The sequence below is a fragment of the Zosterops lateralis genome (genome assembly GCF_965231275.1).
Source record: "Zosterops lateralis genome assembly, chromosome: 28".
NCBI classification, from domain to species: Eukaryota; Metazoa; Chordata; class Aves; order Passeriformes; family Zosteropidae; genus Zosterops; species Zosterops lateralis.
Genome location: NC_139788.1, coordinates 932,158 through 958,501, shown reverse-complemented (window position 1 = coordinate 958,501; position 26,344 = coordinate 932,158). Strand labels below are relative to the sequence as shown.

At 59.4% G+C, this 26,344-nt stretch overlaps 2 protein-coding genes across 2 annotated transcripts; both read left to right on the top strand.

Annotated features, from left to right (window-relative positions):
• The first annotated feature begins 14,636 nt into the window (after positions 1 to 14,636).
• On the top strand, positions 14,637 to 17,127 carry LOC310919743 (cAMP-dependent protein kinase inhibitor beta-like). The gene is made up of 4 exons (XM_083879221.1): positions 14,637 to 14,862; positions 15,634 to 15,725; positions 15,985 to 16,136; positions 16,813 to 17,127. The coding sequence occupies exons 3-4, from the start codon at positions 15,992 to 15,994 to the stop codon at positions 16,893 to 16,895; spliced, it is 228 nt and encodes a 75-aa protein (XP_083735347.1). The 5' UTR covers positions 14,637 to 14,862; positions 15,634 to 15,725; positions 15,985 to 15,991; the 3' UTR covers positions 16,896 to 17,127.
• Positions 17,128 to 21,099: 3,972 nt separating this feature from the next.
• Positions 21,100 to 25,492, top strand: FABP3 (fatty acid binding protein 3). Its single transcript, XM_083879676.1, has 4 exons — positions 21,100 to 21,242; positions 22,323 to 22,495; positions 24,965 to 25,066; positions 25,330 to 25,492. Exons 1-4 carry the CDS (start codon positions 21,170 to 21,172, stop codon positions 25,381 to 25,383), a joined length of 402 nt encoding a protein of 133 aa, XP_083735802.1. The 5' UTR covers positions 21,100 to 21,169; the 3' UTR covers positions 25,384 to 25,492.
• The last annotated feature ends 852 nt before the right edge of the window (positions 25,493 to 26,344 follow it).

Here is a 26,344-nt window from a genome sequence, read left to right as displayed (position 1 = left end):
TTTTCTAGTTCGACCAGTGTGGTTGGAGAGGTGGCAACCTTCATCTCCTGATCTCTGGATTATTTATTCATTGTCTAAAATTTATATATTGTCTATTATTCATTGTCTAAAATTTATATATCGTCTATTATTTATTGTCTAAAATCTATATAAACCTAAGTAAAAAAAAAAATAAATCTCCCTCTTTTTTTTTACTGTGTGAATGTCCTTCATTTTGTGTTTTATAGCAACAGTTGTCCTGATTTTGGGCTCCTGGGTGGGATTTAGGACCCTTCCCCTCATCCCCCAACTACAATCAGGCACATCCTTGGGTTTGGGGGTCCCCCCACCCACCCTGAGCTGCAGAAATGGAGCTCCCCAATTGTCTATTATATATTGTCTAAAATCTATATAAACCTAAGTAAAAAAAAAAAATAAATAAATAAATCTCCCTCTTTTTTTTTGCTGTGTGAATGTCCTTCATTTTGTGTTTTATAGCAACAGTTGTCCTGATTTTGGGCTGGGGGTGGAGGGATGAGCAGCATCCCCCTTCCCCTGGGCTGAGGAGGCCTCTGGGGCAGGCAGGGAATTAGTTTTGCACTAAGCTCCTCTGCAATAAACACAGACACGGGAGTAACGGGCAATGTTTTTAATTACAGCCAGGCAGGGTGGGCAGGGTCACAGAGCCTGGGGAAATGATGATTTTCAGGAGGAAAACTGCAGGAAATCTGTGCCTGAGCTCCTTTGTTGTCCCTCTCATTCACCTGAACCCTCCAATCTTCTCAACTCAAATCCCGGAATTGTGGATAACAGAATATCCTGAGCTGGAAAGGACCCCCGAGGATCATCAATCCCAAATCCTGGCCCTGCCCAGACCCCCCTGGGCACCCCTGGGGCAAAGCTGGTGGGGCAGTGGGATTTCCCTCCAGGACAGGGGACAGGGACAGCCTGGGCCAGGGGCTCCTTGTGGGGCCGCCCCTGACACCTCCTCAGCACCAGGAATGGGCACCGGGCTCAGAATGGGAACTAATTAATGAATTCACAATGTGCTGGGATTTGGTTTTATTAAACTCTGGGAGCAGAGGAGGGGAAATGTGAGCAAAGGCTGGGGAGGGGGATGAGGGGCTGAGCCACACCTGGGATTTTGGGTTTGTGGGGTGCACACAAGCCCTAAGGGATTTGGGTTTGTGGGGTGCAGGCAAGCCCTGCAGGGATTTGGGGTTTACGGGGCCAGGGATTTTGGGTTTATGGGGTGCAAATCCACTCTGCAGGGATTTGGGGTTTATGGGGTGCAGACCAGCCCTTCCCAGATTTTGGGTTTATGGGGTGCAGACCAGTCCTACAGGGATTTGGGTTTGTGGGGTGCAGACCAGCCCTTCCCAGATTTTGGGTTTGTGGGATGCAGACCAGCCCTGCAGGGATTTTTGGGTTTATGGGGTGCAGATGAGCCCTGGCCGGATTTTTGGGTTTATGGGGTGCAGACAAGCCCTGCAGGGATTTGGGGTTTATGGGGGCAGGGATTTTGGGTTTCCTGCCCTCACCCCTGGGCCCCCAGAGCTGCTCTTTGTCAGCCACAGCAAACCAACCTCCCTCTTCCATCCACCACCTTTTCCCAGCATTTTTAGGGATCCTAACAAACTCCAGATGCTCCAGATGGGGGTGAAAGAGCCGCAGGAAAACCCTCTGGGCTGGGGGAACAGCACCAAGGAGAAGCGTTGGGAGCATCAGTGCCCACCTGGGACACCAGGAGGTGACAGATGCCACCAGCCAGGAGCTGGAGGTGTCCCCCCAGTGCTCTGGCAGCCCCCCCTGGGCCGATGTGGCTGAGGAGGAGCTGCAGAGCAGATTTTGCTTGGCTGCCTGGGCTATATTTAGCCGCCTGTAAAAAAAAAAAAAATAAAAAGGGGTTAGCGAGCAGCGCTGGAGCCAGTGGCACAGCTAAGAATGTCAACGTAAGAGCAGCCAGGGATAAAAAAAGCCCAAGCCAGGGCGCTGGGGAGCTTTGCACAAATCCTCGAGGCTGCAGGGTGGAGGTGGAGACGGGCAAGGCTCAGGGTTGTGCTGCATCTCCCCCATCACCAAGCCCTGGCCACACACCTGGGGGTTTTTCGCAGATTTTGGGGCCGATTTGCGGCGTCTCTGGGGTTGGAGTTTGGTGGGTTTGGGGAAAATCCCGAGTTCTGGGGGTGAGGGTCCCCTCTGTGCACAGGCAGGAGGCACAAGGTGCTGCTCCAGCAGGGAGGTGTTTGTGAGGCTCCACAGCCCCATCCGGGCAGCTGGGAGTTACTGGAGTGTGGAATAGATTTGGTTTTGCCCATGAACAGGTTTTTTGGGATGCTGCCTTTGTGCTCGGATAACTCCAGCACACCTTTCCTTCCAGTGCTCCCTGATCGGGCCCCTTCGAGCAGGAACTGGGCAAATCCTGACACATCCCAGACCTTCCTTCCTCATCCCATCCCAGCTCTTCTACCCCATCCCAGCTCTTCCCACCTCATCCCATCCCAGCTCTTCCCATCCCATCCCAGCATTTTCCACTCCATTCCTGCTCTTCCCACCCCATCTCAGCTCTTTCCATCCCATCCCAGTCCTTCCTACCTCATCCCAGCTCTTCCCATCCCATCCCAGCTCTTCCCACCCTATCCCAGCTCTTCCCACCTCATCCCATCCCAGCTCTTCCCACCCCATCCCAGCATTTTCCACTCCATTCCTGCTCTTCCCACCTCATCCCAGCTCTTCCCATCCCATCCCAGCTCTTCCCAGTTCATTCCAGCTCTTCCCATCCCATCCCAGCTCTTCCCACCCCATCCCAACCCTTCCCACTCTATCCCAGCTCTTCCCACTCCATCCTAACCCATCCCAACCCTTTCCACCTTATCCCATCCCATCTCTTCCCATCCCATCCCAACCCTTCCCACCCCACCCCACCCCACCCCATCCCTCCCCAGGCCCTGAGTTCTGCCCTGAGCTGTTCTGACCTTGCCCGGGCTCTCCGTCCTGCCCGTGCAGCCCAGGACTGTGGGATTTCAGCCAAGCTCAGAGCCAATGCACGGGCAAGGTGGTTCCCTGAGCTAATCCCCAGAAATAATTTCCACGTTCTGCTGCTCCGCTGGGGGCCAGGGGATGAATGTTCTGGTGGCTGAGCCCCGAGAGAGACACTCTGAGTCATCCAGTGCCCCTTTTTATTTATTTTCCTCCACAGCTCCTGTGATGAACTGGCAGCAGGATGAGCCTCAGGCTGGGATTGCATCTGGCTGCAGGATCCACCTCACCTTCGGGTCAAGGAAGGAGCTTCTGCTGCTGCAAAAACAGCAACAAATCATCCCTTTTGGTTGAAATTTTCCATCCTGACGGGGACAGAGAGGCTGCGGATGAGTTGTGAAGACCTGTGCGACTCACTGCAGACATTCCAGCTGCCCTGACAGCTGGAATTAGGGAATAAAAACAGGAAAAGTACCTCATTATGGTGCTGTCCCCCACCGGGGCTGGCACACACCATAGAGGGGGGAAGATCTCCAAAATTCTCCTTGATGTGCTGGGGGCAGGTGGAGCTGCAGGAGCCTCATGCCCTGTGAAGGACAGGGAGGGGACACCGGGGTGCAGATGGAGAAGTCCTGGAGCAGGACAGGACAGGACAGGACAGGACAGGACAGGGCAGGGAGGAGCAAGACACAGAGGGGACACCGGGATGCAGGTGCAAAAGTCCTGGAGCAGAACAGGGAGGGGACACTGAGGTGCAGATGGAAAAGTCCTGGAGCAGGACAGGGAAGGGACACCGGGGTGCAGATGGCAGAGGCCTGGAGCAGGACAGGACAGGGAAGGGACACCGGGGTGCAGATGGCAGAGGCCTGGAGCAGGACAGGACAGGGAGGTCCAGAACACTGAGATGCAGATGGAAAAGTCCTGGAGCAGGACAGGGAGGGGACACCGGGGTGCAGATGGCAGAGACCTGGGGCAGGACAGGACAGGACAGGACAGGACAGGACAGGACAGGACAGGGAGGAGCAGGACAGGGAGGAGCAGCACCCTGGGATGGAGATGACAGAGTCCTAGAGCAGGACAGGACAGGACACTGAGGTGCAGGTGGAAAAGTCCTGGAGCAGGACAGGGTGGAGCAGAACACTGAGATGCAGATGGCAGAGTCCTGGAGCAGAGCAGGACAGGACAGGGAGGGGACACTGATGAGCACAGAGCAGAGTCCTGGAGCAGAGCAGGACAGGACAGGGAGGGGACACTGAGGAGCAGAGAGCAGGGTCTTGGAGCAGGACATTGGGAGAGGGGATTTTTCAGGCTCAGAGGAGGAGATGGGGCTGTGGCCAGGGCAGAGCATCCCTTGAGGCCTCTCGGGAGCTGCGGGAAGGCAGAGAACTCTCCAAGGTGCTCTGAAATCACAGCGGGTTGTCCTCCCATCCCCTCCCAGCCCTCCCTGGCCGCCAGCCGTGTCACACCCCATGGGCCGCCAGGCAGGATAAACACCGCCGCCGCTCCGGGAGAGAGGGGAGAACAGTCAAGGAGAAAAAAGCGGAGCGTGAGCGGCTAAAAATAGCGGCTGGCGAAGGCTCCGCTCCCCGGAGCTGCTGCTGCTCGTCCGTCACCGCGGTGACACCGCTGTCCCCTCCCCTGGCTGCTGGGGGGTGGCTGGAGCCCCTACAGGGGTTTTGGGGTACAGGGGACACCAGCATCGCCCTATCCCCTCTCCTGCCTGCCTGGGGGGGTGGTCCCAGTCCCTACAGGGGTTTTGGGGTTCAGGGGTACCTGACACCAGCACTGGTGGCTCCTGTCACTGTCACCCCTGTCCCCTCCCCTGGCTGCTGGGGGGGGGGGGGGGTGGCTGCAGCCCTACAGAGGTTTTGGGGTACAGGGGACACCAGCATCCCCCTGTCCCCTCCCGTGGCTGCTGGGGGGGTGGTCCCAGGGGGACCTCCTGGGGGTTTGGGGTTCAGGGTTAGGGTGGCACTGGTGGCACCAGTGTCCCTGTCGCGGGTAGGCACAAGGGGGTCAAGGGAGAATCACCCCTGTCCCCTCCCCTGGCTGTCTGGGGGGATGGTCCCAGTCCCTACAAGGTTTGGGGTTCAGGGTTAGGGTGGCACTGGTGGCTCCTGTCACTGTCACTGCTGGGCACAGGGGTCAGGGGAGCATCGCCCGTCCCAGGACAGTGAAAGGGGGGTGTCCCCATGTCCCACGAGCTCCAGGGGATGGGACAACAAGGACACCTCTCTCCAGGTGCTGAGTGTCGCCCCTTGCCACCAGCAAGGCCAGGAGCTTGGCCAGAGCCGGGAATTTGGGATCACGGCCCCGCTCCTGCCGGGCTGGGGGACAGTGACCCCTGGCCCAAAGCTCACCCCGCTCCCCCAGCCCGGCACAGCCACTTCCAGAGCCACAAAGGACATTTTGGAGCCTCTGAGTGGCCCCACACGGTTTCTCTATTGCAGGGAGGCCCATGGAAGGGCTGGGAGGTGGTTCCTGCCCCTGGATGGAATTTTGGGTGGTTTAATTCCCTCTCTGCCTCCCCCCCTCAGTGCTGTCCTGTCCCCAGCTCACACCCGGCCCTGGCCGTGTCCCCACTCAAGGTGACACAGAGCGAGGTGACAGGAGCGGCCTGGTGGCATCTGCTCGGTGTCCAGGTGGTGTCCAGAGTCCTCCCAGCCCCGGTGCGGGGCAGGGCCGGGATCTGTGCTGGATTTACCGGCCCCGTTCAGGGTCTGCCAGCCCCCCGCCCCCTCCCCCACCCGCCACATGGGGGCAGACACAGATTTTTTTATTATTATTTTTATTATTTTATTTATTTTATTTTCTTAATTATAATTATTTTATTATTTTTATAATTTTATTTCTTATTTTTTATTTTTTATTTTATTATAGTTATTTTTATTATTTTTTTTAATTTTTTTATTTTTATTTTTTATTTTATTATACTTAATTTTAAATTATTATTTTTATTTTATTATTTTGTTTATTTTATTTTTATTTTAATATTTTTATTAATTTTTTTTATTTTTAATTTTATTATATTTCTTTTTATTTTATTATTTTATTTATTTTATTTTTTATTTTATTATATTTATTTTTTTTATTTTATTATATTTATTTTATTATATTTATTTTTATTATATTTTTATTTTATTATTTATTTTATTTTATTTTATTTTATTTTATTCCCCTCCAAGGATCCGGAGCCTGTCATCCATAGAGCTGTGTGGTTTGAGGTCAAATTTGGTGGGCGAGCAGAGCCCCTTTAACCCACCCCCACACTCCCCTGAGGGCTCTGCGGGCGGGGAGGCGAATGGGGGGAATCTGATGGGAAATGAGCCTTTTTCCGGGCCGGGGGGTCTGAGATGGGCCCGGGGGGTCCGAGGGGTCCTGGGGGGGGGAGATGGGCCCGGGGGGTGTCCCAGCCCTCCCCCTGTGCCGGCCGGGGGGACGCGGGGACACGGCCCGAGGGGCGGGGGGAGAGCGGGGGGAGCGGGGCGGGGGGCGGAGGGAGCGGCGGGCGGGGCCGGCTCTGGGTCCCCCCGCACCGAGCGGGGCCGGGCCGGGCCGGGGGGCGGCGGCGCTGGGCGGGCGGGCGGGAGCGGCGGCGGCGGCGCGGCCCCGGAGCCCCGGGGCTGCCTGAGCCGAGCCTTCCCTGAGCCCGGGGGGTCCTTTCCTGGGAGCCGGGCTGGTACCGGCACCGGCATCGGCATCAACAGCGGTACCGGCACCGGGATCAGCATCACCATCGGTACCGGCATCGGTACTGACAGCGGGATCGGCATCGGTACCGGCACCGGGATCAGCATCAACAGCGGCACCGGGATCAGCATCGGTACCGACACCGGGATCAGCATTGGTACTGACAGCGGCACCGGCATCAGCAGCGGCACCGGCATCACCGACATCCCCATCAGCATCACCGACATCCCCATCGCCCCCGGCACCGGCATCCTCATCACCCCCGGCTCCAGCATCTCCATCATCCCCGGCACCGGCACCGGCACCGGCATCGCCTTGGGTGTCACCAGCACCACCGGCCTCGGTACCGGCACCAGGTGAGCAGTGGCGGGCACAGGTGACGTGGTGGCACCGAGGCCCTGGGCCAGCCCCCATGTGTCCTGGGCTCACCGGGGGGACAGCGCCCACCCCAAGGTCCAGTGCCCACCCCGGGGCCAGGTGCCCACCCCGGGGTCCAGTGCCCACCCTGGGGTCCAGTGCCCACCCCAGGGTCCAGTGCCCACCCTGGGGCCAGGTGCCCACCCCGGGGTCCAGTGCCCACCCCGGGGTCCAGTGCCCACCCCGGGGTCCAGTGCCCACCCCAGGGTCCAGTGCCCACCCCAAGGTCCAGTGCCCACCCCGGGGTCCAGTGCCCACCCCAAGGTCCAGTGCCCACCCCGGGGTCCAGTGCCCACCCCAGGAGGGAGGAGAGGCCGGAGGGTCAGGGGGATGGGGGTGGCCTGGGGGACCTCGGTGGGGTTTTTTGGGGGCAGATCAAAGTTTGCAGCAGCTGCACTGGGGTGTCTCTCGGGGGTTTGGGGTGCCCCAGGGACAGGGGGCTCTGGGGAGGATTTTGGGAGCCCCCCAGGCGATTTGGGCCCGGGGAGCTGCGGGGGTCCCCAGCACAGAGAGCCCCCCCAGGGCCGAGCAGGGGGGACACAGGGGACACGGGGGACACAGGGGACACGGGGGACACGGGGGACACAGGGGACACAGGGGACACACTCCTGCCGTGTTTCCTCCCGGGAGGAAAGGGCTTCCCCAGGGGACAGCCCCTCCTCCCGCCTCCGGGGCATCATTTTGGCAGGTTGCCCCTGCAGATGCTTGGATCGGGTCCCTTTGGTCCCTTTGGCGCTGGCTGCTGTCCCCTGGCTGGGTGGCAGGAGGTGGCAGGAGGTGGCAGGGGGTGGCAGGAGGTGGCAGGGGGTGGCAGGGGGTGGCAGGGGGGGGCAGGAGGTGGCAGGAGGTGGCAGGAGGTGGCAGGGGGTGGCAGGAGGTGGCAGGGAGTGGCAGGAGGTGGCAGGAGGTGGCAGGGGGTGGCAGGAGGTGGCAGGAGGTGGCAGGGCCAGGATTTCCCGTCCTCACCCCAAATGCTCCTGGCCCATGACCTTGGGGTGTGCACAGGGGACACCTCAGCCCTTGCTGTGACAAACAGACACAGCCCTGGTGCTGTCCCCCTGTCCCCACCCTCCCCACCATCTCCCCCCAAAAAGCACGAAGGGGAAAGGTGGTGGCAAAGGCAGATTCTCACTTATTTCAATTGAGAGAATCCCAGTTTCATCCCCGGACTGGGACACTGGGAGGCAGAGTGGGGATGCTCTGGGGGTTCAGATCCTGGGGCAGCTCTGGTTTGGTGCTCCACACCTTGGGGGGACCATGAGCAGGACGGGGACCATGGCCCTGCCCTGCCCTTGGCTCCTGGAACAGCCAATTCCACGCCCTGGGCTGTTGGATCTGGCTCTGCTCCATCTCTTTTCCCAGAGAAATCCTGCACGGATTTCTTCCCTCCTTGGCTTTTGGTCCCTTCCCTGCCATCCTCCCGGGGCTGGGGGGTTTGTCACAGCCTGGTGGTGACAGCTGGACAGTCCTGATGGTGCAGGGGTGGCAGAAAACATCCGGATCATCACCTTGGCTGGGGGTTGCTGCCTCCAAACTGGGTGTCCTGGAAGTTTCCCACCTCCTCCTTGGCTGAGCTGCAGTGGGAGGGAGAGAATCCACCTGGGGACCCTCCAGGGAAGGTTCAGCTGCCCCTGCTCCCCACAATTCCGGCTGCTCTGGCAGGGCTGGGGGCCTCCTCCATTCCCAGCTGGACCAGAGGCCTCCCCAGGTGCCACCAGGGGCAGATGGAGGAGAAGGGACATGTCAGTGTCCAGTGTCACCCCGCCCATGGCCTGGGATGGGCTTGGTGGCACCCAGGTGGCCCCAGGTGACAGTCACAGCTCCCCAGGTGTCCCCTGGCACCAGTCCCTGTGCCACCCACAGCTCCAAGGGTGTCCCTGTCCCTGTCCCCATCCCGTGTCTGTCACTCTGTGGGCTCCACCCGGGATGCTCAGGCTGGAGCAGAAGGTGAAAACCCTTTTGGGGAGGAATGGCACCGCTGTGCATGTGGGTGACGTGTTTATTATGCAAAATTACCTGGTTTTATTATGTAAAATTACAGTTTGTGGCGCGCCGGAGGAGAGAACTGATGGTTCTGCTGGGAGCTCCATTACCCAGGGCTCAATCACCTTAATTACCCTCATTAGAGCCCTTCCTTCCCCTGGAGACGTGGAGCTCCTGTTGACTGCCCTGGGTTATCCAAGTGCCAGGACCCTCCCAGCCCCTCATCCCAAAGGAATATTTGGGATTTTCCCCCTTGGACTCAAAAAAGGACCCGGATAAAGCCGGTGGGAGTGAGGAATGTGGGGAAGGGAGGCTCACCCAGCAGGTTTGTAGGGCCCCTGATGGGCACCAAACTCCCCAAGAGAAATTCCTGTGCTCCTCCCACCGCTCCGGCTGATTAGCTTTAATCAGTTAATTAAAGGGAACGAGCTGGTGGGGGTGGAGGGTGGAATAGGAATAGCTCTGGGATAGGCCACAGTCTCCAGGCTGGGGAGCACCTGGAACAGCTCCTATTCCTCCTTGGGATGGGGTGGGATCCTTCCCTTTTCCCTTTTCCCTTTTCCCTTCCCTCAGCATCCCCAGAGCCCCGAGTGCCTCCTGCCCACTCCCCAAAACCCCTGCTCCGTGTGCTGGGGAAAGGCAGAAATCCTTGCTGTGAGCACAAAGGGATGGAGGGAACGTTCCCCAGGGGAGGATTGGGATCCCAGGGGAGAGCAGGAGGGATGGGGAGCAGTGATGTGGGCTGGGCTGGGAGACTCAGGGGGTGGGGAAGAGGAGCTGGGATTTGGCCTTTCTCTCTCTGGGCAGCACAGATGAGGTTATTCAGGTTTTCCATGCCCTCTCCTGCAGGTTTGGGAAGTTATCCAGGTTTTCCATGCTCTCTCCTGGAGGTTTGGGATGCAGGATGAAGCTGAGCTTACCCAGGTTTTCCATGCAGGTTTGGGATGTGGGATGAAGCTGAGGTTATCCAGGTTTTCTATGCTCCACCTGCAGGTCGGGGATGTGGGATGAAGCTGAGGTTATCCAGGTTTTCCATGCCCTGTCCTCCAGGTTGGGGATGTGGGATGAAGCTGAGGTTATCTATGTCCTCTCCTGGAGGTTTGGGTTATGGGATGAAGCTGAGGTTATCCAGGTTTTCCATCTGGAAATGGAAATCAAGTTTGGGATGCAGGATGAAGCTGAGGTTATCCAGGTTTTCACTGCTCTCTCCTGCAGGTTTGGGATGTTATCCAGGTTTTCCATGCCCCCTCCTGCAGATTTGGGATATGGGATGAAGCTGAGGTTATCCAGGTTTTCCATGCTCCACCTGCAGATTTGGGATGTAGGATGAAGCTGAGCTTATTCAGGTTTTCCATGCCCTCTCCAGGAGGTTTGGGATGGGGGACGAAGTTGGGGTTATCCCGGTTTTCCGTGCCCTCTCCTGCAGGTTTGGGATGTGGGATGAAGCCCTGCAGTATCAGCCCATGTCCTCCTGCCTCTGCCCACTGAGCCTTTGGTGCTTTGCTCTTTAATTAAAGCAACTCAGGCCAGTCCAGGGCTGTGCTCCAGAGGGAATCACCCACAGCCAGGTTTGCCCAGTGCTTCCAGCTTCTCTCCAGGATGCCCCACGAGCCGCTCCCAGAGGGAAAACACCTCGATTTCATCCCAGTGTGGACTCCCAGGAGATGCTGAGCTCAGCAGGGCTGTGCCAGGATTAAACTGCTGAGTGCTCTGGAGCGATTCTCCCCAGGCCTGAGGGATCCAGAGGGGATTTTCTCTGGGGTCACTGCCCAAGCCCAGATGTGGGACATGCTGTGAGCACCCCCAGGTGTGGCAGCACCTGGATTTGGGTTCGCTCAGGGAAACTCAGGATTGGGGTGTCAGGGAGCACAAGGGCTGGATTCACTCCCACACTGGTTTGTGTCTCCAGCATTAAAATCCAAAGGGACACTTTATACAAACAGCCTGAAATCCCTTCTGGGCAGACTCAAGTTGGATTTTAGGGATTTTTTTCCTGTTTTTTTTGCGGGATATTAACAGAGCTGAACTCTGCCCATCATCCCCCTGGCTGATGGAGAAATAACACAGGCTCTGCTTCAGCCAGAGGCTCCATTCTGTGGATGTCAGCAGCAAACCCCTCCTCCTGTGCACATCCATCTCCCTGCTGGAAGCCGGGAATTACAGGGAATGGAGATTACCCGTGTCCCATTTCTTCTCCTCGCCTTGAGCAGGAGTTTAGTGCCCCAGGAGCCCTGCTGAGCCTGTCAGGGGAAGGGTTTGAGCTCAGAATTAGCTGGGACACAGCTCAGGGGTTGTGTGGAAATAAAATTCCATATCCTACAGCTGGGGAAAAAAAAAATAAATCATGGAAAGGATCTTAAAGCTCATCCAGTGTCACCCCAGCCAGGGCAGGGACACCTCCCACTGTCCCAGGCTGGCCTTGGACACCCCCAGGGGCAGCCACAGCTGCTGTGGGCAGTGAGACCCTGAATTGTGCAAAAGGAGGCTGAGGATGAAGGTTGATCCTTTTAAAAGGATCCCTGGGATCCACAGAGAGATCTGGGTGGAATAATTCAGGATTTGGGTGTGAGACTGAGGCTAAAAGCCCTTCCCATCTGCAGGGACCAGGCAGGGAGCAGGGGAAAGGGATGGGAGGAGGATGGAGGGGACAGAGACACTTCAGCAACTCCCAAATCCATGGATAAAATAATCCAAGCAGAAGCGGGAATGGTGGAAATGAGGGGAAATCCAGTCTGGATGTGAGGATGAGTGTGCAAGGGCAGGAGGAAGGTCAGAGCTCAAGGCAGGACACAATGGGAAAGGGCTCGGAGGGTGATGAAATTCCTCTGGAAAGGGCTCAGAGGGTGATGAAATTCCTCTGGAAGGGGCTCAGAGGGTGGTGGGATTCAGGTTCTCTTGGATCCCTTCTCTGCTTCACTCCAGACCATCACCCCAAAGAGCCCAGCAGGACCCGAGCTGGCCCAAATCCCTGCCTGGCCCACCTGGAACCCTGGGGATTTAGGGATAAAAGTGCCACACAGGCCATGGCTGGAGAGATTCCACTGGTGAGGGCAGGCAGGAGGGTGCCAGCATCCCACAGGAATGGCTCCTGGAAGCTGCATCCCTGGAGGATGGGACCATCCTCTGCAGACACCTCCTCGTGTGGAGCAAAACCTGTTCCAAAAGTCATTCTGTACCCCCATGTCCAATATCCCTGCACCAGCCCACACCCCTGCAGCCTTTTCCCAGGAAAAGATGAGTTCAGGACAATATTTATCCCCTTCCTTCCCTGTCCCTGGGATCCTGGAGCTGTCATAGGGATGCAGGAGCTGTCATAGGGATCCTGGAGCTGTCCCTGGGATGCAGGAGCTGTCATGGGGATGCAGGAGCTGTCATGGGGATGCAGGAGCTGTCATAGGGATCCTGGAGCTGTCCCCGGGATGCAGGAGGTGTCCCTGGGCAGGTGACACAGCCTGTCCCCACCTGGCCCAGCCTCCCCAGGGCTCCTGCAGCCACTTCCCTGGAGAGGAGCCCAAGCTGCTGCCTCTCCCCAGGAGAGCTCCCGGCTCTCCAGATTTTCTCCTGTGTTTAATTATTGCCATCTGCTGTTCCCGGCTCCAGGGGCTGCTCGGGCTGTCTGGTGCCTGTCGGGCTCTGGTGAACCCGGCCCTGCTGGATTTCCCTCCTGGCTCATTTTCCTGGGTGATGCTCCTGTTCCCTTCTGACCCGGGGCAGCTCTTTCCTTCCCATTTCACTCAATTTTACAGTTCCATCTCACCAAGCCCTCTCCAATTTTCGTGTTCATCAGCGTTGAGGGGGTTGCTGGTGGATTTTTGGAGGGTTTGTTCCAGGCCGGAGCATTCCCAGCACAAATCCCAGAAAATGTTGAATTAAACGAGCAGGAAGAACCCCCCAAAAAGAGAAAACCAAAAGCATTAAATGCCCCAAACCCCCTTCCAGAGGAGCTCACAACCCATTAACAACTCAGAAAATGAAGAAGCAAATCCTTGTGGCTAAATGAATCCTCAAGATCCCTGTGACCCTTCCCAGGGCCTGAATTCCTGGAGCATTCCTGGTTTTGCTGTCTCTGGTGAGGGGAATGTGTTTGACAAAGCTGTGCTGTGTCCCTGCCAGTCCCCAGGTGCAGTTTGGGGTCTCTGCCACCCCCAGGAACCCCACAAAGCTGTGGGGACACCCCAAAGCTCAGGGATGTGCCCAGAGATGTGTTTGACCCTGAGCTGGGTTTCTTTGGCTGCTCCATCCCCAGGTGGGTCACACCTGCCTCCAGGTGAGCAAGGAGCACATCCCTGTCCTTTCCTCCCTCCGCCTCTCCCAGCACCTTCCCTGCCGTGCCCAGCAGGGATTAAAGCTAATTTCTGCCCTCCCCTCCTCTATCCCATTAGGGGCATTAAAGCAGGAGCCTGAGGAGCTCCCATGTGACTCCAGGAGCTTTTTTAGGCTCAGACCAAGTTAAGCCACAGACACTGTCCCTGCTGAGAGGGGGAAATCCTCCCTCACTGGGTTTATCCCGTGGGATTTGCCCCGTTTGGGTGGGATTTGCCTCTGGGATCTGGAGGTTGTGGCGTGGGGCAGGTGTTGGTGGCCTGGATGTTGTCCCCAGGGGTGGAGGGATGGTGATGCTGCACCCCAGGAGTGCCCAGGGTTGTGACAACCCCAGGTTTGTGTCCCCAGGCAGCACCAGGGTCCTGATCTCTGGTGTGGCTTTTCAGAGTGGGGTGAAAATGTGGGATCCAACCCCATCCCTCATCCCCGGGAGGGTTTTGCTGCGGGAAGGGCAGGATCCAGTGGGCCCTGTGGGATGATTATTCCTGATTTTCCAGCACTGGAAGCGGTGAGAGGTGCTGGGGCTGGCGGGAAGGAGCTTTTGATCTGCCCTGCGGGGATCTGGCTGTGCTGAGTGTGCAGGGGATCTGTGTGTGAGTGTGTGTGAGTGTGTGTGTGAACATGGATCAAGGATCCACAGGGATCCACAGGGAATCACAGAGATTCACAGGGATCCACAAAGATTCACAGGGAATCACAGGGGTTTACAAGGAATCACAGGGAATCATAGGGAATCCACAGGGAAACCACAGGGATCCACAGGGAATCACAGGGAATCACAGAGACTCACAGGGATCCACAGGGAATCTCAGGGATCCACAGGGAATCACAGGGATCCACAGAGAATCTCAGGGATCCACAGGGAATCACTAAACCTGGAAAAACCCACCAAGATCACAGTCCAACATTCCCTCAGCCACCAAGTGCCACCTCCCCATGGCTGTTAAATCCCCCCGAGGGCTGGACAGCCCTTCCCGTGCAGGATTTCTCCCCAAAACCCCGGGAACCCCCCAAAATGTGCAGTGAACCCCCCGTGCAGTGCAGGTGGCTCCAGAGGGCAATGGCTGTGCAGGGAACCTTTGTCACCTCCCCTGCCCTTGTCACCCCCAGCCCCGCCCCGTGCCTCAGTTTCCCTCCCAAGCAGCGCCCGTGTCCTGCCCCTCATGGCACAGCCACCCCAGCACTGATCACTAATTAACTAATCACGAATCACCTCCCGGGTTAATCATTGATTTCTCCCCTCCTTGCAGCCTTGGTCACCCCTCCTGTGCACACAGCACCTGCACCCAAGGACCTTGGCTCGTCCTCCCTGCAGTGATTCCTCCCAGCAGGAATTCCCAGTGATCCCCAGCAGGAATTCCCAGTGATCCCCAGCAGGAATTCCCAGTGATTCCTCAGCAGGGATTCCCAGTGATCCCCAGCAGGGATTCCCAGTGATTCCTCAGCAGGAATTCCCAGTGATTCCCATCAGGAGTTTTCATCAGGACACCGGTGAGTTCACACCCCCAACGCCACCAGCTTGGGGACACCAGTCCCAGCTTTGCCACCAACACCTGCCCTGGAGGGGATGGGGTGGTGGTTTGGGGTCCCTGTGCTTTGTAGGCAGTGGAGGGGATTTGGGGGGTGGAGGGCACTTTGTCCCTGCCAGGTCCTGTGCCACCTCTGTGCCACCCCTGTGTCACCCTGTGCCACTCCCACCTCCCATGGCAAAAGCCCAAAGTGTTTCCAGAGCTGAGCAAACACCTCGAGAAGGTCCCAGCAGTGCAGCTGTCAGGGTGGCTCCGTGCCAGTCAGGTTTTCCTGGTTCCTGGGGCTTCCCAGGAGAGCCCCCACCCACCCAGGGCACCCCAGCACTGCTGCTGCCTGCCGGGCTCAGCAAAGCCACTCTCCAAGGGACACGGTGCTGTCCCCAGGCTGGGGGCTCCATGCTGTCCCTGAGTGCTGGCTCTGCCTCCCTCCCTGTCACATCTGTATCTCCATCCCTCCCTCCATCCATCCATCCCTCCATCCCTCCATCCATCCCTCCATCCCTCCCTCCATCCATCCCTCCATCCATCCCTCCATCCATCCCTCCATCCATCCCTCCATCCATCCCTCCATCCATCCATCCCCATCCCACCATGGACGAGGCTCAGGGCATCCCCCAGGGTGCTGTGGGTGCTCCCATGGGGAGACACCCTGTTGTCCCCACCCCAGACTCACTCCCTGCTCCCTTCCCCTCCCCCTTGCCCCGTTGGTGACCCCCTGCTCTGCCTCCCCCAGGTCAGACCCGAGGGTCCCCAGCGGGGACTGACCCCTGTCCCCTGTGGTGTCCTGGGGCAGACGCGGTGCCAGGCCAGGCTGGAGGGTGCCCGGTAAGGCTGCTGGGGCTGGGGGTGACCCCCTGGGCTGGGAGTGACCCCTGGGCTGGGGGAGCTGCTGGGACCCCTGGGGACCCCTCCCTGCAGTGACCAGAGCACCCAAAGGTGCCAGGGTGGTGGTGGCGGTGAGTCCCAAGGGCAGGGTGGCCCTGCCTTTGCTCCTGGGGGAGCAGAGGGGGTGCAGAGAGGGGCAGGGCCGGGTCCCTTTATCTCTCCATGCCCCAGGGGTGACAGAGGGGACGTCTCTCCCCAGGGTTAGCATGACCGAGGTGGAACCCGTGCTGGATTTCGCGTCCTCGGGCAGGACGGGCCGGCGCAATGCCCTGCCCGACATCCTGGGCTCGCCCGCCGGCGTCAGCCCCGCCGACCTGCCCCTCAAACTGGCCGAGATGTCCCTGAGCGCAGGTGGGTGACAGGGAGGAGCCGGGGAGGGTGTGGGTGAGCAGGGACAGGGGTTCCTGTGCTTGGGGAGGAGGATATTGAGGGGCTGGAGCATGTCCAGGGCAGGGGATGGAGCTGGGGAAGGGTCTGGAGCCCCAGGAGGGGCTGAGGGAGCTGGGGAAGGGTCTGGAGCCCCAGGAGGGGCTGAGGGAGCTGGGGAAGGGTCTGGAGCCCCAGGAGGGGCTGAGGGAGCTGGGAAGGGGCTGAGCCTGGAGAAAAGGAGGCTCAGGGGGGACCTTGTGGCTCTGCACAAGTCCCTGCCAGGAGGGGACAGCCGGGGGGTCGGGCTCTGCTCCCAGGGAACAGGGACAGGAGGAGAGGGGACGGCCATGGGAGGTCCAGGTTGGATTTGAGGGAAAATTTCTCCATGGAAAGGGAGCTCAGGCCTTGGAAGTGCCCAGGGAGGGTTTGGATCCCCATCCCTGGATGTGCCAGGAGAGGTTTAGGATTTTGGGAACATTTCTCCATGGAAAGGACTGGCCAGCCCTGCTGGTGGATTCCCCATCCCTGGAGGTGTCCAGGGAATACCTGGTCACTGGTGACAAGGACCAGGCACAGGTTGAACTCGATGCTCTCAGAGCTCTTTTCCAGCCTCGCTGACCCCGCTGACCCCACTCTCTGTCCCCCATCTCTCCCGCAGGCAGTGCCCAGGACATGCAATCCCCCTCGGCGGAGGTTCCCCCTCCGCAGCCCCCCAGCCCCGAGCTGAAGGACACGTCCTAACCCCACCCAGGCTGGGGGGACACGTTTGTCACCGGCGGAGGAAGGAGGAGGCTGTTGGGGGCACCAGCCCGGCTTTCCTGGCACAGGCCCAGTCTGCTGGGATTTCCACTGGGATTTCCACTGGGATTTCCTCGGTGCTGCCACAGCCAGACCCCAGAGAGCCCCCCAGCCATGGGGGAGCCATGGCGGGGACATGGAGGGGACCTGCCCTGACCAAGGGGCCGTTCCCACACACGCCCTGGGCCAGGACTCGGGGGAAGGGGAGGAATATTTCTGTTCTTCTGGGGCATTTGGCAGAGCCGAGCGCGGTGGGTGGGGGGTCCCGGGGGGTCCCTCCTGGCCGCAGGAGCAGCCACGGGTGTTTCTTGCTGAGTGTGGTGTTCACTGTGATGTTTTTGGGTAGCACCTCGTCTTCTGGACTTTATTTCTGGGTGACTCAAGAGCCATTCCCAGGGGTTTTTTTTGGGGGGTGAGATGGGAAAACACAACCCCAGGATCCCCTCCCAGGCCTTAAGCAAAGCCAGCCCATCTCTGAAGGACCCCAATGAAGAGCAGAGCACCCCAAAGTGGTCCAGCTCCTGGAGATGGGGGATGCTGGGCAGTTTGGGGTGTGGGAACAGAGTGATGCTGTTCAGAGCACCTCCAGCTCCTGCGGATGGGGGATTCTGGGGAGTTTGGGGTGTGGGAACAGGACGATGCTCTCCCAGGCTCTGGCAGTGCCCAACCCTCTGCTCTTGCCAGAGGACGGGATGGGACCCTCCTGCCCGGGCACTGAGGGGCTGAGGGGGGGCTTGTCTGCCGACTCTGGGGGTCACTGCTCCAGCAGGATGGTTGGGTGTGGAGCTGGATCCATCCCATCCCTCCATTCATCCCATCCCAGACGGTCACCTACAGCTGTCGCTGTGGGACCAGCAAATCCCACAGCCTAAATCCCCTCTGGCCACCGCTGGGGTCCAGCAGTGCCGTGGTGTCCCGGCCACCTGTCCCTGGGCAGGGAGGGCACCCCTGGGTGGGAGGGAGGTTGTGTGTGATGGGTGTGTGTGTGGGTATCCGTGTGTGTGGGCACCCCTTTACACGGGCATTTGTGGGCATGGGAACCCCCGTGTGCACGGGCATCCATGTGTGTGTGCATTGTGTGTGTGGGGGTAACAATTTACACACGTGTACAGTGTCATGGGCTCCCGTGTGTGTGTATATCTGTGTGTAGGGTCATGGGAACCCACACGCACTGGGATCGCTGTGTGCGCACATCTATGTGTGTGTATCCGTGTGTGTGTGTGTGCATCCGTGTGTGTATCTGCGTGTGTATCCATGTGTGTGTGTGCACATCCGCGTGTGTGTGCATCCGTGTGTGTATCTGTGTGTGTATCCATGTGTGTGCACATCTGCGTGTGTGTGCATCCGTGTGTGTATCTGCGTGTGTATCCATGTGTGTGTGTGCACATCCGTGTGTGTGTGCATCCGTGTGTGTATCTGCGTGTGTATCCATGTGTGTGTGTGCACATCCGCGTGTGTGTGCATCCATGTGTGTATCTGTGTGTGTATCCATGTGTGTGTGTGCGCATCCGCGTGTGTGTGCATCCATGTGTGTATCTGTGTGTGTATCCATGTGTGTGTGTGCACATCCGCGTGTGTGTGCATCCATGTGTGTATCTGTGTGTGTATCCATGTGTGTGTGTGCACATCCGCGTGTGTGTGCATCCATGTGTGTGTATCTGCGTGTGTATCCATGTGTGTGTGTGCGCATCCGCGTGTGTGTGTGTGCATCCGTGTGTGTATCTGCGTGTGTATCCATGTGTGTGTGTGCACATCCACGTGTGTGTGCATCTGTGTGTGTATCTGCGTGTGTATCCATGTGTGTGTGTGCACATCTGCGTGTGTGTGCATCCATGTGTGTACATCCATGTGTGCATCCATATGTGTGTATCTGTGTGTGTATCTATGTGTGTGTACATCTGTGTGTGTGTGCATTTGCGGGTGTGTGCATTTGTGTGTGTGTATCCATGTGCATGTGCATCCATGTGCAGGGGCACCCATTTACACACGTGTACAGTGTCATGGGCTCCCGTGTGTGTGTATATCTGTGTGTAGGGTCATGGGAACCCACACGCACTGGGATCACTGTGTGTGCATATCCATGTGTGTGCATATCCATGTGTGTGCATATCCATGTGTGTGTGAATCTGTGTGTGAATCTGTGTGTGTGTGCATGTGTGTGTGCACATCCATGTGGATTTGTGTTCTGTGGATTAGTGTCCCTGTCCACGGGTGTCCCTGTCCACGGGTGTCCCTGTCCATGGGTGTCCCTGTCCATGGGTTTCTCCTCCTGTCAACGTCCCCCTCTCACGGTCCCGTTGTAGAGGGAGCACCCAAGGGGACAGGGCTGTGCAGTTTGGGACACTGACACCCAGGTGAGGGGACAGAGGACACTCCTTGCCCTCTGTGTCACCCCCAGGCCATGGGGGCTCTGTCCCCCTGGGGAATGAATTGTCCCTGTGGTCCTGGCAGGCAGAGCCCTCCCTGGGGACAGGGACAGGGACTGGGGCCAGGGGACACCCATCCCACGGGGACAGGGACAGGTCCTGTGCCCCCAGGGCACGAGGTGAGGGGTCCTGCTCGGTGACAGCGTCAGCAGGAAGGAGCTGAACACGAGCTCGGGCTATTTTTGGGTGTCTGGGTGTCACACAGGGCCAGAGGCAGGGACAGTGTCCCCGTCCCTCCCGGCCCTGGTGACCCCAAGTCCCCAGTACAGGGGGACACCTGCAGCCACCGGGATTAGGGACACCCGAGCCCCCAGCTGGGTCCCCCCACGGCCCGGGGATGGGGACAGGAGTGGGGACTGTCCCCTGGGGTGTGTGTCCCCAGGCAGGCAGGGAGGGGACAGGGTCACACACAGGGACAGGGTCACACACAGGAGGGGACAGGGTCACACACAGGAGGGGACAGGGGTCACACAGGGAGGGGACAGGGTCACACACAGGGACAGGGTCACACACAGGAGGGGACAGGGTCACACACAGGGACAGGGTCACACACAGGAGGGGACAGGGGTCACACACAGGAGGGGACAGGGGTCACACAGGGAGGGGACAGGGGTCACACACAGGAGGGGACAGGGGTCACACAGGGAGGGGACAGGGGTCACACACAGGAGGGGACAGGGGTCACACAGGGAGGGGACAGGGTCACACAGGGAGGGGACAGGGTCACACACAGGAGGGGACAGGGGTCACACAGGGAGGGGACAGGGGCCACACACAGGGACAGGGTCACACAGGGAGGGGACAGGGTCACACACAGGGACAGGGTCACACACAGGAGGGGACAGGGTCACACACAGGAGGGGACAGGGGTCACACAGGGAGGGGACAGGGGTCACACACAGGAGGGGACAGGGTCACACACAGGAGGGGACAGGGTCACACAGGGAGGGGACAGGGTCACACACAGGGACAGGGTCACACACAGGAGGGGACAGGGTCACACACAGGAGGGGACAGGGGTCACACACAGGGAGGGGACAGGGTCACACACAGGGAGGGGACAGGGTCACACAGGGAGGGGACAGGGCTCACACAGGAGGGGACAGGGTCACACAGGGAGGGGACAGGGTCACACACAGGAGGGGACAGGGTCACACACAGGGAGGGGACAGGGTCACACAGGGAGGGGACAGGGCTCACACAGGAGGGGACAGGGTCACACAGGGAGGGGACAGGGTCACACACAGGAGGGGACAGGGTCACACACAGGGAGGGGACAGGGCTCACACAGGGAGGGGACAGGGTCACACAGGTGCTCACACTCACAGCCACAACAAAGCAGGGCCAGGGCCAGGTGTCCCCACAGACAGGGGGTGTCACACATGTCCCCACGCCCCTCTCCAGTGCTCCCCGCTCCCCGTGCCTCAGTTTCCCCAGCTCAGCTCTCACTCCTGTGCCTGAAGGACACCACCAGTGTCGCTGTTCCCACTCCCCACCCGTGCCCAGGGGTGCCCCCCACCCCTCCCCACGCCCCCATGGGGACCCCCAGAGCCCCCCTACCCCACAAAACCGGGGGACAACACGACACAAAGCCCATCCCGGGGGTCTGCCCGGGGCCGGGGTGGCCGCTGGCAGCGCTGCCGGGGAATATTTTATTTCTGGAGCGCTCCCGGCTCTTTCCAATCATGTGATGGGGCCATTATTTAAGGCGGGCGCGGGGCCGGAGCAGCTGCAGGCGGTGCCACGTCCTGAGCCGGCCGGACCCCCCAGCGCCTCCCGCGGCCCCTCGCCATGGTGGACGCCTTCGTGGGCACCTGGAAATTGGTGGACACCAATAATTTCGATGAGTACATGAAAGCTCTGGGTGAGTGGACGCGGCTTGGAGTCACATCTCCCCCTTTTTTTTCTTTTTTTTTTTTTTTTTTCCTTTTTTTTTTTTTAATTTTTAAAATATTTTTTTATTATTTTTATTTTTTAAAATTTTTATTTTTATTTTTTTAATTTTTTTGGGGGGGGTTATTATTATTATTTTGGTTTTGATTTTTTGGTTTTTGGGGGGTTTTTTTGTTTTGTTTTTTGGGGTTTTTTTACGCCCCCCCCCCCCAATTTGCCCGGTGAATCCCCTCGGTTCACAGGGGTCTGGCTCAGGGTGGGGGCTGCAGGCGGTGGGGGCACCGCTGGTGCCTCCGTGGGTGGTTTAAGGGGGATCTGGGGGTTTGTGTGTGGGGTTGGGTTCGGTGAGGGGCTCGTCCTTCCCAGGGCAGCTTTTGGCAGAGCGTGGAGGGATGAGATGTCCCCCCTTGAGTGATGGGGGTCGCTGAGGACCCCCCCCCCAGCCTTCCCCAGCCCCCAACCCCAGCATGGTCGGGGGAGTCCTGCAGCCCCAGCTCCCCCTGAGCCCCCCATTACCCACTCCCAGCACGGTCAGGGGAGTCCTGGAGCCCCCCATCAGCAGCCCCAGCATGGTCAAGGGGGTCCCACAGCCCCAGTTGCCCCCGAGCCCCCCATTACCCAGTCCCAGCACGGGCAGGGGGAGTCCTCCAGTTCCCCCCGAGCCCCCAACCCCAGCATGGTCAGGGGTGTCCTGCAGCCCCAGTTCCCCCCCGAGCCCCCAACCCCAGCATGGTCAGGGGTGTCCTGCAGCCCCAGTTCCCCCCCGAGCCCCCAACCCCAGCATGGTCAGGGGTGTCCTGCAGCCCCAGTTCCCCCCCGAGCCCCCAACCCCAGCATGGTCAGGGGTGTCCTGCAGCCCCCAATCCCCCCTCACCCAGCTCAGGGTCCTGGTCCATCCCTGAGCAGGGACAGCATTCCCTGTCCCCCCTGCTCTGCTCTGCCCCGGAGCCCCCCAGGCCGGTGAGTGGGGGGCAGTTTTGGGGTTCTCCCTCCAGCAGCCCGGGAGGGATGGAGGAGAACCCCAAACAGCCCCTCACCCTGGGCCCCCCAGGTGTGGGTTTCGCCACCCGGCAGGTGGCCGGATTCACCAAGCCCACCACCATCATCGAGCTGAACGGAGACAAGGTCACCGTGAAGACCCAGAGCACCTTCAAGAACACCGAGATCACCTTCAAGCTGGGAGAGGAGTTCGACGAGACCACGGCGGACGACAGGAACGTCAAGGTGAGCCCCAGCCCAGCCCGGGAAAGGCTTTGTGAGCACCCCAAAAAGGCTCTTTGGGCACCCCAAAAAGGGCTCTGTGGGCATCCCCCAAAAGGGGTCTGTGGGCACCCCCAAAAAAGGCTCTGTGGACATTCCTAAAAGACTCTGTAGGACACCCCCAAAAAGGCTCTTTGGGCACCCCTAAAAGGGGTCTGTGGGAACCCCCAAAAAGGCTCTGTGAGCACCCCCAAAAGGCTCTTTGGGCACCCTCAAAAGGGCTCTGTGGGAACCCCCAAAAAGGCTCTCTGAGAACCCCTAAAAGGGGTCTGTGGGCACCTCCAAAAAGGCTCTGTGAGCACCCCAAAAAAGCTCTGTAGGACACCCCAAAAAGGCTCTCTGGTCACTCCCAAAAAGGCTCTGTAGGCATCCCCAAAAGGCTCTGTGAGTACCCCCAAAAAGGCTCTGTGGGCTCTGGGGGGTCTCTCCATCAGCTGCAGGGCTCCATCCTGCAGGATGGAAGGGGGCCCCCTCTGCTGCTCCAGGCAGCCCCCACCCCGAGCCCATTTTTGCAGCCGGGCTCCTGCGGGAACAGGATGGAGCTGCCGGGGAGTTGTGCAAGAGCCCGGTTTGCTCAAGAGGAGGCTGAGCTGGTGCTGGGGCGGTGGGAAATGTCCCTGTCCCCGCTCCTCTTTGCTGAGCCCCCCCTGTGCCTGCAGGGATGGAGCACCGGGACAATCCCACCCCTCTCCAAGGGTTCATCCCAAAACTTCCCAAGCCGGGCTGTTTCTCCTTGTAAGAGCAATGAAAAAAAAAAAAATCACCTGTGACTTTCCTGGCCTCTCCCACCCTGCAGGGACATTTTTTTCTTCAAAGGAGCGGCTCAGCTCCTGATTTTTCTTAGATTTCAGCTGCTTTTCCTCTATCCCCACTGAGCCCTCTGTGCCCCACACCCAGCCCAGGGGGCAGCTCTGTGCCCCACACCCAGCCTGGGGGGCAGCTCTGTGCCCCACACCCAGCCCGGGGGGCAGCTCTGTGCCCCACACCCAGCCTGGGGGGCAGCTCTGTGCCCCACACCCAGCCCGGGGGGCAGCTCTGTGCCCCACACCCAGCCCGGGGGCAGCTCTGTGCCCCCCACCCAGCCCGAGGGGCAGCTCTGTGCCCCACACCCAGCCTGGGGGGCAGCTCTGTGCCCCACACCCAGCCCGAGGGGCAGCTCTGTGCCCCACACCCAGCCCGAGGGGCAGCTCTGAGCCCCACACCCAGCCCGGGGGGCAGCTCTGTGCCCCACACCCAGCCCGAGGGGCAGCTCTGAGCCCCACACCCAGCCCGAGGGGCGGCTCTGTGCCCCCCACCCAGCCCGGGGGGCAGCTCTGTGCCCCACATCCAGCCCGGGGGGTAGCTCTGTGCCCCACACCCAGCCCGAGGGGCAGCTCTGTGCCCCCCACCCAGCCCGGGGGGTAGCTCTGTGCCCCACACCCAGCCTGGGGGGTAGCTCTGTGCCCCACACCCAGCCCAGGGAGAGCCTCAGGAGGCACCTGGAGGCTCTTGGGGCACCCTAAACCCCTTTTCCTGGCCCCAGAGTAGGAAGCACAAAGGGCTGGGCTGGGAGTGAGGCTGGGGGAAGGGGCTGTGGGTGTGCAATCTCTCCCTGCCCAGCTCCTGGAAGCTGTTCAAGCAGCAGGGAACGTGTGACAGGCCTGGGACGTGCCCTTGGGGTGCCCCTGGGCCGGGGCCAGAGGGCACAGGATGGGTCAGCACAGGCTGGATGGGGCTGGTGGGGTCAGCCGTGGGGTGAGGGGAGTTGTGGGGCATCCATGGAATGGGTTGGGTTGGAAGGGACTTTAAAAGTTCATCCAGTGCCACCCCAGCCATGGCAGGGACACCTCCCATTGTCCCCAGGCTGCTCCAGCCCCAATGTCCAGCCTGGCCTGGGACAATTTGGGGATCCAGGGGCAGCCACAGCTGCTCTGGGCACTCTGTGCCTCACCCCTGCACAGGGAGGGATTTTTCCCCAGTATTTCATTGATCCCTGCCCTCTGGCTGTGGGTTCCAGGGCTGTGGGGCACCCAAACCTTGTGGGTACCCAAACTTTTGGCCAGCTGAGCAGTGAGGGGACCCAGCTATGGGGGAGAATTGGGATTTGAGGGAGCACCCAGAGCCTTTTGGGGACCTGTGGCTGGGGCACACCTGAGCCCTGCACTGCCCCAGGCCTTGGGGACACCTGGGACACACCTGAGCCCTGCACTGCCCCAAGCCTTGGGGACACCTGGGACACACCTGAGCTCTGCACTGCCCCAAGCCTTGGGGACACCCGGAGGGGCTGGATGGGGGGCACAGGGCAGGGTGGGGACAGGCATCCCCATAGTGGCCCCCCCAGGCTGATCCCAAACCCTGCAGAGCACCAGGGTCCCCTGAGAGGGATAAACCCCCCAAAAAGAGCCCAGAAATCCCGGGGAGGGAGGTGACCGTGGCCTCAATCCCTCCCTGCAGTCCGTGGTCACGCTGGATGGAGGAAAACTCGTCCATGTGCAGAAGTGGGAGGGGAAGGAGACATCGCTGGTCCGGGAGCTGAAGGATGGCAAATTAATTCTGGTAAGGAAATGGGTTTATCCTGAGGTTCCCATTATCCTGGGGTTCCCACCTCGGAAATGGGTTTATTATCCTGGGGTTCCCACCTTGGAAATGGGTTTATCCTGAGATTTCCCACCTCAGAAATGGGTCTATCCTGATTCCCACCTTGGAAATGGGTTTATTATCCTGGGGTTCCCACCTGGGAAATGGTTGGGAGTGGGAAGAGCTCAGCTCGGGGCTGGGCAGGGCAGCACTAACCCCCCTCCCCACCCCTGTGCCCCCAGACTCTCACCATGGGCAACGTGGTCTCCACCCGCACCTACGAGAAGGCGACATAGGCGCTGTCCCGGGTCCCCCCGGCTGTCACCCGGTGCCACACGGTCCCCACGTCCCTGGCCCGTGCCAGGCACGGCTCCCCAAGGCCTGGGAGCCGCTGGGGCCGCCCCCGAGCCCGCCCGGCGCCTGCAGGGGCTCCAGGGGCTCGGGTGGTTTCCTGCTTTGTCGTTGGGTTCTTTTTTTTTTAACTGAGAGTGGGAAAAAGTCATATGGAAAAAAAAAAATAATAATAAAGGTGTTGTTACAGCTCTGCTCTCGGTTTGCTGGGGGAAAGGCGGGTTGGGCACAAGGGAGGGCGGGGATGGGGTTAATGGGGTAATCCCAGGAGCACATCTCAGCCCTTGTCCCAGCTGTGGGGTCAGTTCTGGGGGAAATGCACTCTCCCAGGGGGAATGTTGGGCCCCACAGCAGCTCAGGATCAGGGAATGCCCCTCCCAGCCAGGCCCAGGGTGGGAGGGAACCCACAGAGGGGCAGCATCACCTGGAATAAAGGCCCTGAGCTCTTGGGGTCTGGACTGGGGAAGGGAATGGCCCCAAAGGGGGATGCACCACGGGGAGCTGGGGAGGGAAGGAAAAGGGATAAAGAGAGGCTGCATCAGCAATCCCAACCCCTCCTGAAATCCCAACCCAGGTCCCTGCAGAGCCACAGGAGTGACTCCTTCCCCCTTCACATCTGTCCCAGCAGGCCTGAGCAGCTCCTGGCTCACTCCCCTGCCATCCCTTCCCCTGACCTTCAGCTCCAGTTACAAGATTTATGCTCCCTCCAGAAGGCTTCTCCTATGGGTTACCTCACCACACACCCCCTTCCCACCCCAGGGAGCCTCGGGAAGCAGCCAGAACTTCCCCAAAAAATAAAAAAAAAAAAACCCTTTCCCATCTCCTCCACACAGCCAGCACCACTCTCCCCCTGCCCAAGATGAAGTGTGGAGGGTACAGAAGAAAGGAGCGGGTACAAAGTACAGC